Source organism: Phalacrocorax aristotelis, chromosome 5 (assembly GCF_949628215.1).
Source record: "Phalacrocorax aristotelis chromosome 5, bGulAri2.1, whole genome shotgun sequence".
Classification (NCBI taxonomy): Eukaryota; Metazoa; Chordata; class Aves; order Suliformes; family Phalacrocoracidae; genus Phalacrocorax; species Phalacrocorax aristotelis.
Window position 1 is genome coordinate 30,337,279 of NC_134280.1, and position 12,381 is coordinate 30,349,659.

Here is a 12,381-nt window from a genome sequence, read left to right on the forward strand (position 1 = left end):
GCATGTTTCAGGGGTGGTTTCACAATCTCACAGCATGTTCACATCTTATCTGGTCACTTCGCTGTGACTTGGATCCTCTCCCTAGGGTGAGGATTTCTCAAGAGACTGTTTATGCATTGCCCCACTACTCAGGGACCCATGCCCAAACACATCATGTGTTACAAAACAAGACCAATGCAATGGAACCACCCAGAGGAGAATAACACTGACTTCTCTAGTACTGGGATGAACAGGATGACAGAAAGTGCTTGGGCAGGGTGTTGGTGTAATTGCCAAACAGCCACTGGAGCATTACCATGCATCATTTTGTTCTAGAGCAGAAGCTTACCTGGAACCAGTCAGTCGGGATACCAGAGTTTGAAGGTGTCATCGTGGAGGGCTGCTCTCTGTGTGCTCTCTCACCGGCCAATTACGCCTATGCTACCTCTGTCCTGCACATGTGGCATGGTTCACTCCCAACATCTCCCTGAAGCTAAGTATGATGGGAATATGAAAAAGCTGTGAAGCCCAACCTGTGACAACAGAAGGCACTGCTCACTGCCTGGTGCAGGTAGATGTTAGCACTGCCCAGCAGGAATGGGCTGTAGGTTTCACCTGAGTTACGTTCTCACAGTTGGTGCCTGCCCCTAAACACTAGCTTAAAAAGCAACCAGAACTAATGTGCTTGTGATGGTGGCCTAACCGCAATATTCCTGGGTCTGCTCTCTGGAATCTAAATGAGTGCGTGCACCCCAGTAGCAGTCAGAGGTGTCCCCTTATGTGGCCAGCAGATCAAGAGAGATCATCCTTCCCCTCTACTCTGCCCTAGTGAGATCACATCTGGAGTACTGTGTCCAATTTTGGGCCCCCAAGTTTAAGAAGGACAGGGAACTGCTCCAGCAAGTCCAGCAGAGAGCTACCAAGATGATCCGGGGGCTGGAGCATCTCCCTTATGAGGAAAGGCTGAGAGACTTGGGTTTGTTCAGCCTGGAGAAGACTGAGGGGGGATTTAATCAATGCCTATAAATATCTAAAGGGTGGGTGTCAGGATGATGGGACTAGGCTCTTTTTATTAGTGCCCAATGACAGGACAGGGGCAGTGGGCATAAATTGGAACACAGGACGTTCCACCTCAGTATGAGGAAAAATTCTTTACTGGAGGGTGACAGAGCAGTGGCACAGTCTGCCCAGGGAGGTTGTGGCGTCTCCTTCCCTGGAGACATTCAAAACCCACCTGGATGCGTTCCTGTGCCCCTTCTGCTCTGGGTGTCCCTGCTCAAGCAGGGGGGTTGAACAAGATTATCTCCAGAGGTCCCTTCCAACCCCTACCATTCTGTGATTCTGTGAAGGGGTGCCACTTCCTGAGCTGGGGAGTGGCCAGCAAGAGCTCAGCTCTGCAGGTCAGAGGCAAGGCACTCACCTGAGCTGCCAGTGTCATCTCATACTTTTCTCCACAAGTATTTACTTATGGGCAGTAGCATTGCTTCAGCCTTCAAACATACTCCCTCAGGTTTGCATACAGCTGCTATGCAACCGCAGCACAGAAGCAGCCAACCCTGGTCTCTTCTGGCACATGCCTGGTGCTAGAACAGGAAGGCTACAGGCTGTAACAGCAGCAGTGGGAAAACAGACACTGAAAGCTGCTAAACAATTAGAAAGAGATGCAATTAAACTGATCTGTTTTAAAAGTACAAAACTTCCTATCATCGAAGCAAGGCCTGGAGCACAGCCCCCTTCTGAAAAGTGTGTAGGTTGCTGCACTAGGCTTTATTCTGTATTATGCTGGGCTTTATTCTGTGCTATTTAAGCGAGTTTTTTAAGCATGGTCCTAGTATGGCAACAACACAAGCTGCTAAGGCTCTCAGTATTGCAAGCTGCAGCCTCTTGTGAGGGCCAAGCACAGCCAGGTAGCAGGCTTTCCCCACACAAAAGTCACATGCAATCATAAGCCCCAGCACCAGCGTGCTGCCTTCTGCTAGCTCCAGCTCAGGGGGAGCCTAACATACAAGCTCGGAGACAAGGAAACACCAGTGGGGAGGAAAAGAAAGAGGCGTGGTGAGAACTTACAGCCACACTCTGAAAACTAGAGCCAGACACAGAGTGGGGAGAGCTCATAACTTTTTTCAACAGTTGCCCACCCAGTTGATAGGACAGAAAAAGCCATGTCTGGCACATTAAAGCTCCTATCATGTTCTGGTTTTAATTAAAGGTGTGGTTTTCCTTCCCTCAAAGGAACGTCAACTCTAGTTGCAGAATGCAGATTCCCAGCCAGCTGTGTAAGTGCTGTTTTACTGACACCATGTGGCTTCTGAGGATACTGTTGTAAGCAAGCGTTTTAGAGCAGCAACCCTCAGGCTGAGTCCAGAGACAAGCAAGGAACTTAGCTGAAAACACATGACAGACACATCAGGAATGAAGCACAAGACCTTCGGGCCTCATTCATGGGAGCTGTAATGATAAATGTGTCATTTCCAGATTACAGTCTCCACATCACTTCTGGACCACAGACCCTCTGCAACTTTGTTTTCCAGTTAGGAAGTTTGATGGAAGCAGAAGTGATAAAGACTCCTAACGCCCATGGCCCGAAGCAGCTGCTGGTGTTTGCTGCTGCCACTGCCAGAGACACGCAAACGCTTAAAGCCTGAACCTGACCTGGGGCTTTATAAGTTCAAAGGAAAAAAAGTGTTCCATACCCACAAAAAAAAAAGTACTACAGCAATTCAGGCATTTAGAAGCATAGCTGTCTTCTGTCAGACCGTTGTTTTCACTAGTTTCATTCTTCCACCACTAGAAAGAGAAGGAAGTCTGCTGCTGGTGCAAGCTGCATTCCACGCTGCAGCATTTTTAACTTAGGATCTTGTGGATAAACACACACAGGTGTTTTTACAAGCTCAAGGAATGAAATCAGTTACTTAGAAGCAGCATTTAACTTCCACTGTGCACAGAAAACACACTGGAACCTAGACACTGCCTCAGGGTCCCAAGTAATACAAGAGTAAGTACTCCCCCAGCTACAAAGACTTTACAGCAGCACCCTCCTTTCCTGAACAGAGCCCTCAGAGACAGAGTGAGCCACAACAAAGACAGCAAGTAGAACATTATTTAGTGGTACTTTGACAGTCAAGGACTGATTTGAATTTTAAAGAACAGTTTGAGTCTCCTTGTTTCACTTTCCCTACTTGCACATGAGCATGTGTATCCGCTCCAAGGAGCCTTGATCTGTGTGAGGGAAAGTTATCTTCTTAGGGACAACCCAAGAACCACAACTGCTTCAGTACCACAGGCATAGCTTCCATGCTTGCAAGTCAGGTAAAAACACCACTGATTTCTAAGCCAGCTTACTCTGCAGTATTCATTCCCAACCCACCCCCTACACAGATCCTGTTCTTTGTTTCCCTATGTCTCTTTAGTGCAGCAGTGATAGCAATACAACTTTATAGCAGCTGCCTGTGTTGGTTTTGCCCTTTAAGTGGCTTCTTTTACCACAACTTTTAAGGTGCAGAAGGCCTGAAGAGTTAAAGCATTTAGAGCTGGAGTCTTAGCTTATATTTCATCCACTTTTACTTTTCTACAGTTAAGGAAGTGATAAGGGCAAAAAAAACACCCCACTCTAATCTATTTCTACGTTTCCCACAGAAATTAAGTGTGGTTTGATTTTGAACAACAGATCTTTTCATGACATTTTCGATGCCTGGAAATTCCTGCAACTTAAGTAAGTTTCAAGAATTACATTTGATAAAAAGCCAGTGGAAGACCCTATACAACTCTACTGAGAAATGAAGCAGAGATTCAATATGCAGAACAGAAATACAATCCTTGCTGTATCAGACCAAGTGATCATACAAGACCATCAGAACAAGAAGCCAGTGAAATAACACAACTGCAATTATATGCTTGGGAATAAGTGTATTGAGTAGAAACAAGGGGAGGATTGAACAGCATCAGTGGTTTACTAACAAAGCATAGAGTCAAAAGTCATCCTTGCGACTGCTCCTCTGTGCTTTGTAGATATGAACATCCTTACTGGAATCATAATGGACCTCATATACAGAGAAACGGCCTCTCAGCATCTTCAAGAATTTGTGATCCCGTTCATAACGGATGCGGCAGGAAAGAAGAATCACAGTTTGCTCTGAGCACAGGTGGTCCAGCGTCTGAAGCAATTCTGCAAAAGTTTCTTCCAGATAAACAATGTCTGCACCCAGGATGAAGTCAAATGCTCCTGGAGGGAAGTTATTCAGGTCTTTTCCCCATGTCAGTTCCTTCACCACAGCTCTTGGACGTAGTTCAGAAGGTAAGTTAGCCTGCACATTTGACTCCAGGAATTCCAGTGCTGCCGCCCTGTCTGTGATGGTAACACGAGCACCTAAGTGGTAGAGGAGTATATGTCTCAGACATATAGTCGATGTCCATAAATACAGCAGTTGGAATACAATGCTCTAAGTCAAGCGGGCTCCTTAGCTTCTGTTAAATATTAACAACTCCCCTGAGCTGCCTGATTAAAAACAAATAAAAGAACAAAACAAGCAAAAAGCCCGCTATCTATATACATCCCACCCTTCATCAGTCACTTAAGAATATAAAGCGTATTCCACATGAAGATTAAGTTGGGTAGGGAACAAAAAGTGTTTTCTGGAGCTTTTTCTTAGTGCATTGAAGTAGATAAGTTACTTTCTGCCTTTCCGTAGGTGACAACAGAATAAGTTACAGGGATCGTTAAAATTAACCTGCTCCAATTCCATATTTGTTCAGTAGGAGAGAGGCAGCTAGAGAGCCTCTTTCACAGGTCAGACAAAAGTTACGCCTGTGTGATTTTGCATGGCATGATTGCATTTTGTCCAACTGCTTTGTTTTTATTATTTCAGTAGGCACCTTTCACATCCACTGGAGCTCTGAATCACAAAGTTAACCTGGGACAGATAGCACAAATTTAACGTAGTACCCAGTTCCTGCCTCAGCTACAGACAGATCACAGGCAAATCACTTCTCCAGACCCTGGTTTCCCTGTCTGCAAGATAGGCTAACAAGGCTTACACAAGCTCAGAGAGTGGTTTCTGTCTGTAGATTTATCTGTGCTGCATATGAGGACAAGCGGAGAACCACAAGCACAGCACTCACTCCCTTGGGGAAGAATAGCTGCAGAACCTAATGCTGCTGAGCTGAATACCATAGTAACACACGTCAGCCTTAACAGGGTCCCACCATAAAGTAAACTACAGTGGCACCATTGCTACAATAAATAACGCAGGCTCTGAAGTCTAACAAGAAAGGAAGATGACTCAGACAGGAAACATCACAGTTCACATACGTAGCTTTGGTGTTAACTTCTATACCAGCCATGTAGACGTAAAAGTGCGAGTTTTACTGCAGTTGTAAATTGCTTTAAACAAACAAAAAAAAAGCCCTTACCTAACCTTACCTAATAACGTGGCCACTATTCCCAGCAAACCAGTTCCAGCTCCCAGCTCAATCACAGACCGATCACTGAGATCAATGCCTCCCATCTCCAGGTAAGCACACAAGACAACGGCCTAAACCAAGAGACAAGGGCAATTAAGCACAAGGCTCGTTTCAGTCATACTGTACACTGGATTTCTCATTTACGCTGAGAGAGAAGGTTATGGGAAGGGTCAGGTCTCCAGCAAGACTTTGTTCAGCCCTTCTCTGCCTCCTGCGTGCACATGCGGTCTTCTTATGAGTTACGAGTTTTATGGAAGACTCTTGCAGGCAAAAGGAGGCTACAACTCAGATGTAGCAACACTGCTTCCTGAATCCCCAAACATAAGAGGAGGCAGAAAGAGTTGCATTTGGAAAGGAAAATCTGGAGGGTATAAAACACTGGTGAATGAACACAGTATTACAAAAGTGCAGGGTAAGGTTTCGTACTATCTTGTGTGGGATTTCAAAAGGTTTCTGCCCAACACTGGCATGCCATCAGGAGGGACATAGAGAAAGTAAAGTAATAACGCTTCTGTGTGCATCTACATGTGTTGCATTTTACAGAAATCTTGACAAGGAGCACTCTCCATAGCAAGTTATCAAAGGCGATGTCAGGAAGGACCAACAGCCCTGTGCACCAATTCATCTGAAGACTTCTCTAAAATTGCCACACTTGTTCTTCAAAGCTAGAGGTAAAAGTGCAATTTGTGCCCGAACAGAGACCCGACCAGCGGGAAGCCGTTGCATTCCTGCAGCGGTGCTGCGACCGGCTGCCCTGCAGCCTTGGGCCCGCTACAAACCCGTCTGTTTTGGAGGGCTTTTATTCCCAAGATAAGGTCTGTCAGCAGCCCTGCTGGCCGCTACGAGCAGCAGCACCCGCGCTGTGCTCTGAAGGGGCACGTTAAGAAACTGGTGAGAGTCCTGTGAGTTATCTGCAGCGTTTCCTGCACTTGGCACCGGCCGAGCAGGGTTTTTCGCCCGAAGGCCTCCGGGATCCCTTATGAAGGGGGAAAAAATAAGGGGGGGGGTGGGGGGGGGAGAAGCAGGGTTTAACGTTTTCTTTTTTTAAAATTAATTCTTGTAGAAGAAAGCGCCTCCCCTTAATTCAGTGCTCAACCTAGGAAGCCGTCAGGTACAGAAATACCTCATTTTGTGCGAACACCTACCGCGTCCCAGACCACCGCCGCCACCCCTAGCCGCCGCCAGTCCTGCCGCAGGCGGATGGTGTGGCTGGCGAAGCGGTAGGCAGCCCAGGGGCTGTGCAGCTGCCGCGCTCCCCAGCAGCCTCCGTCCTCGTAGGGGACCAAGGCCATCCCGGCCTGCCGCCTCCTCACCGCTCCCGCCGCCTCACCGATCCCCCTCGGGCCGCCGCCGCCGCCGGGAGCCGGCCCCGCTCCGCCCCGCGCCGAGGCCGGGCCAGCGGGGCGAGGGAGGGGAAGAGCCGGGGCCGCCGCGGGGAAGCGCGCGGCTCTCCCCGATGCCGGGGCCCGGGCCCGGCCCCTCGCCGCCCGGCCCGCCCGCTACTCACGCCCGCTACTCACGCTTCGCCAGCCCGGGGCCGCCGCAGAGCGCCCGCCCCGGCCCAAACGCCGGCGCCCGGGGCGGGTGCGGCCTGTCCGGGCCTCCGGGCTGGAGAACGGCGGCGGGGCCGGCGACGCTCAGCGCCCTCCCGCGGCGGGCCGGGGTGGGGGACGAAGGGGGAATGAAATGACGGGTGAAGAAGGACGAGGCTGGGGCTGGGAGGTCGCCAGGGCGCCGCTGCCCCTCAGCCAGGCCGGGGGTCAGGCAGAGCGCAAGCCATGGCCGCCCGCGGGGCGACGCCGGCGGTCCAGGGCTGGTGCCGGGCACGGCGGGCTCGGCAGCGCGGGGCATGGCCCCGGGGAGCCGCTGGCGGGGTAAAGGCAGGTCCGCGGGACACCCCGGAGGGGAGGAGCATTGCAGTGCTTTGCTCGGGAGGCTGGGGCCTGCGGGCTCCTTGCGTTTTTAGACCTACGTGCCACGAAAAAAGGTACGAGGTGCGAAACGCCTTGTGGGATGTTGTCTGATGTCCCCGCAGCCGCTCTGTGGTTCTAGCTTATGGATTTTGCTTCAGGGGTTTTTGGAAGTCACTGCAAAAGAAAGGTGTGTGTCCAGCCCACTGGCCTTGTCCTCCATTGCCAGCACAATGAATGTTGTCTCTGCAAGCGCTCATCACCAGCCTGGAAGAGTCCCTCAATAACTGGATAACCATCGCAGAAACACAACACTTTTTGTGCACCTTAGTCAGAGCATTGGTCAAGCCAGTAAAGCCAAAATTGCTTTCGAGTGGTGGTGTGGCAGTAATGCTCCTGCGGCATTGTTTGTGCATGGGCTTCTCTTCACCTTTGGCTCTGTTTAATCTCTTGTTTGGCAAAACAACACAGTGCTCCTCTCCTTTGTGTGTCTCCATCTCCAGTTACTTGAACTTCCTCCAAAGACTGCTGAAGGCCACGGGAGGGCCGGGGAAGCATCCTGGCAGCACTTGCAGTCTGGCTGCCTGGAGGTGCTGCTGTAGGTACTCCACGAAAAGGCGCAGGACCTCCAGCTATGCTCCTCAGCCTCTGCACATGAGGGGCCAGGCCTCATGTGCAAAGGGCTACACCTGGGGGAGTGTGGCAGGAGAGCAGCGTGCTTCCACCTCACCCATCTCCAGTGGCTCTGTGCTCGGCAGCTCCCAGTGTCACCACCAACAGGGCAAAGGTGGCCCTCAAAGTTGGGGAGCTGAACCAGCTCCAGAAAACATCCCCACTCTTTCCCACAGGGAGCAGCAGATTTAGCTGGCAGGGGAAAGCTAATGTGGTTACATCTGAAAGCTGTTGATTTCAACAGGGTGGCTCAAGATTCATGAAGGCCTTTGTGGAGGAGTGTTACAGGCTGCACAGGGGTAGCAGGAACTAAAGCTTGTTTTTAGGGTTCTGCTACTGTAAGGGAATGGAAACCAGAATTTCACTTGCCCCAAACCAGTTCGTACTTGTCTTATGGCAACTCAGACTTCTTCTCATAAACATGCCAGAGCAGGTGCGATGATTCAGCTTTCTGTGGTTTTATGTCCTGAAGTGCTGGTCCCTTGCCACTACTGCTTTTGAGAGTTTGAAACTGCTTGTGCTATCATCTCGATTATTTTTTAAATTATTTATACAGGCAGTATGGGAAAAACAATGAGAGTGATTACTCTTGAAATGACAACTCTGCTCAAATGAGTTTTTGAATCACTTACACTGTGCCTAAACTACACCATCAGGCAAATGGAGGGAAACTCCCAAATGGCACAAAGCTTTTGCCTCCACCTCCGGCACCACATGCCAGCCCTGGAATCTTAGGCAGAGGAGATGTGGAGGAGTGCGGCAGGGCTCCAGTGCTCCCAGCTGCCTCCTTTTTCTCCCCCTAGAGCAGTTTTCTTCCCCTGCAATATTTCATAAGACCTAGGGTCTGGCAAAAGAGAAACTCAAGTGAATGAAGGCTGTATGTGAAAATATTTGTATTTGTTCTCAAAGACCATAATGCAGTGAGTGTTTTTATTCTAATAACATGTTTTCATAAGTCAGCTATCCCTGAATATCTTTGGAGCAGAGCAGGTTCTCTACCAATCCTGCTCCACTTCCCAGAACTATTTCCTCTTCTCCCTGCTAATGTTACTTTGGCACTGACTTCTGTGAGCCTTATACAGGAGATCAGAAATTGCTTTCCAGATCATAACTGGATAGTGAAGCTATTAAAAGGGAAGCAAATTCACCAGAAGTTCAGTAAGGGCCCTGATTACCCATATTAATTCTAAGCCTCTATTTACCTGCTTTTCTCCTCTCCAAATCCATTTTCTAAGAAGGTACAGTACCCAAGTGTTATAGTGACAGAGAAAGAGATGTGGTTTGTTCCACCCTTCCTGACAGTGGAAGGATAAGGAAAACACAGCAACAAAGAATTATGTGTAAAACAGTTGCCCAGAACTGAAATGCTTTTTCTCCCAGCAGGGCGGGAGCTTAGCACAACAATGAAGCTGCAAGAACATAGCCTGGTTCAATTTTTGAACACTGCAGAAGGCTACAAGGACACCTAAGCTGCAGATAAACTTGCAAGGTAGGGAATAGCTGATTTTAAGCAAGAATGAGTTACAGTATAAAGAAACACCGATTCAAGTCCATTCTTATGCAACTGCTTGATAAAGCAAAGGCAGAATATGTCCAACTGTAAGTAAATCCTGCTACCTCAGATGCAGGTAAGCTGCCTGGGGTAATTAGTGTTTAAGACCAATAGTCCTTGTGGTACTCAGAAGACCAAAGAATCAAGCAGACGAGGCAGGAATGAGAGCAAATTATTTTGAAGCTATACTGATATACCTCCCTTTCTGAAATCTTCTTTCCTGCTTAATATTTAAAATCCTCTCTTGGAAATGAAGTTGACAGTTCTTGTGATAGTTCTGCAGACACTGCATGCACGGCATGGCTACGCATGGATTTTGGAGCTATCCACAATGTGGGGAAAATACTGCATCCCTCATGCAGTCTCTGGTTACCAAGGCAAAGGCAGGTATAAATAGAAACAATCTGGTTTTTTTTAAAAACTCTATCTAGAAACCTGTGTTGTTGATAACTGTCTGACAGCAACGCCTTATTCCAAATGGTTCTGTTCTACATTTGTGTAGAAACTTCTGGTCATACACATTTAATCCTTTCCTCTCTAAATAACAGCAGCTACTTCTGGTTGTCATTCCACTGAAATACAAAAGCTGTCTTTGAAGTAAAGTTTGGACAAATATCTATTTTGCTAAGAGCTTTCATCAACGAAAGGAACACAAGCTAACACAAAGCTTGGAGGAGAAACAGAAAGCAGTCGTCTTCCCTAAGTATCACCATAAGTGGCCATTCAAATGACTAGCAGTGAAATGATTTAACAATTTTTACATTTTCATCTTCACCAGTAGCTTCCAGATTCTCCACACCAGTGAGATAGATGGAGCGGTGAATCACTTGCTGCTAAATACAAAGGGAATAAACCAGAGATTAATTTGGATGAACACAGCATGCAGTTGCAGAATCAAGACAGCCTCAGCTTGAACTGATCTGGATCATCTTTGAAACCAATGGGGGGAACTAAAAATCAAAATGTAAGTTTCTGCAGAAACCAACGGGTTATCAGTAGATAACTTATAACTTGCTGCTTCAGCAAGATCCTTGCAAAAAATGTTAAATATTGAAGTTAATGTATGATCTGATCTAGTGTGTCATTTCCTTTACACACAGAATTACATTAAACAATGGAAGTAATGATCAAAAATATGAAGATGTGTAATTTCATAAATGCTTGAGCTGAAACGCAGGAAGTTTCTGGAGCCTCTGAAGAGGGAACAGTTCCCGTCAGTAACATTATATTCTTGCCTTCAACCTTGCATCTTGATAAACTGTCATACATAATCACCACGTTTATTAAAATGTCTTGTTACAGAAAAATCACTTATCTTTTAGTGGAATTATGTGACTGATCTCTCAAAGACCTTGCAGGTCTGAAAGCTGACATTATTCTGAAGTTCTAATTAAGGAACAAAAAGCAAAATGAGTAAGCTCTTCTTCGCAAGCAACCACTGCAGTTCCAGCAGCACTTCATTTGCTGGAAACCTCCTCCACTTACCACTGCACTTTCAGATGTTCACAGACCTACAGCCGTACCCACGTCTCCAGCTGCTGGACTTCCAGGCCATGAGATGCCATGTGTTGGGTCTTATGATGGGAGAGTCCCTAACCCACCAGGGCTCAACTGACACGTGAGTGGGCATCAGTGCGCACACAGGTGGATACTGGGAAGGGCTGCTCCAGCAGTGCTGCTGTGAGTGTGGGGCTGTGGTAGCAAAACAGCAGTCCACGACTGGGATTTCCCTTGTCTTGCCAGCAGCTTCTGTGCTCATTTTGCTGGTTGGTGGACGTAGGCCAGGGTAATACATGTGTCTGGTATGTGGGATACTGGGGCAGCAAAAAATGCTGCTAGAAACTCCCTTTTATGGGGTCTGAGTCTGGATCTAGAGGATTAATGTTAGGTGGCCAAATTTCTGATGTGCTCTGTAGGTGCAGAGTTATATAATTGGAGAGTAAATTACAGTGCAAGCAATACACTGTATTAATTTAAAATTAATTAACAACTAATGTAAAACAATTTTAAAACGATTATATGGACAGGTAGACAACAGCTATAGGATTCATATAGATGTGGAAGTATCTGCCTCAGTGCAGAGGTTACCCTTTTAAAACCAAGAAGAATCCAAGTTTAGGAAAAGTGTGGGGGGTTTATTGTTACTTGTAATGGTATTGGCAGTGTTTCTCTTCTCCACTTCTTAGAAAGAAAATCATTCAGACAATGGAGAAGAAGGGAGAGTCAAGTCTAAGCAATTTCAGGTACCTTAAGCTAACAGGAAGGGCTCCTCAGGGCCACCTTCCAGGCTTTGGTGGCCCAGGGCTGGAATCAAACCTTCAGAAGTTTGCCCTAAACAAACTTACTGCAGGGCTTATGCATGCAATTTGACTTTTCTGAATGAAGTCACACATCCATGTTAATGTTTGTGTTAAAATATTCCTTTTCCTCATAGGAAGCTTGTATCCAGGACCTGCAGTAACAGCTGTCTGTAACACTCGGTACATCAGAATAGTAGTTCTGCTAGCCTTCTGCCCAAGAGCGCACAAAACACAGCTTTGCATGCCTCTGTCTTTCTTGGCTTTGGCACACCTTAAATTCTCTTTTCAGGTATTAAGTCTCCATTTACTCTACCTTAGCCTTTGATAGCTGTGAAGCTAGTTATATTTTTCCTTAAAACAAAATGAAGGTAGTGTCAGAAAAAGAGAAGTTAAAGTAACTGCCATATGTTTGTGCTGTTGGTATTCCTGCAGTGATCAAGATGCTCATGTGCTAGCCAAGAAGCCTCTGCGTTGCCTGTAATGACATCTTAGATTGCTGCAGATGCAA

The 12,381-nt window shown here is 47.3% G+C and overlaps 1 protein-coding gene and 1 long non-coding RNA gene across 4 annotated transcripts; one reads left to right on the forward strand and one right to left on the reverse strand.

The window, feature by feature from the left end:
• Window positions 1–3,865: 3,865 nt before the first annotated feature.
• On the reverse strand, window positions 3,866–7,088 carry METTL21A (methyltransferase 21A, HSPA lysine). Of its 3 annotated transcripts, none has more exons than XM_075093748.1 (3): window positions 6,960–7,088; window positions 5,399–5,510; window positions 3,866–4,345 (listed from the first exon to the last, which is right to left on the reverse strand). In XM_075093748.1, exons 2-3 carry the CDS (start codon window positions 5,481–5,483, stop codon window positions 3,948–3,950), a joined length of 483 nt encoding a protein of 160 aa, XP_074949849.1. In that variant the 5' UTR covers window positions 5,484–5,510; window positions 6,960–7,088; the 3' UTR covers window positions 3,866–3,947. The 3 variants fall into 3 exon arrangements, with proteins under 3 accessions (XP_074949849.1, XP_074949850.1, XP_074949848.1); XM_075093749.1 differs by having other exon boundaries at window positions 3,866–4,418; window positions 6,585–7,066; XM_075093747.1 differs by having other exon boundaries at window positions 6,585–7,048.
• A 166-nt stretch (window positions 7,089–7,254) lies between these two features.
• LOC142057538 (uncharacterized) lies at window positions 7,255–11,191 on the forward strand. The gene is made up of 5 exons (XR_012660677.1): window positions 7,255–7,426; window positions 7,511–7,947; window positions 9,405–9,510; window positions 10,352–10,537; window positions 10,674–11,191. It is a non-coding gene; the product is annotated as an uncharacterized LOC142057538 (long non-coding RNA).
• The last annotated feature ends 1,190 nt before the right edge of the window (window positions 11,192–12,381 follow it).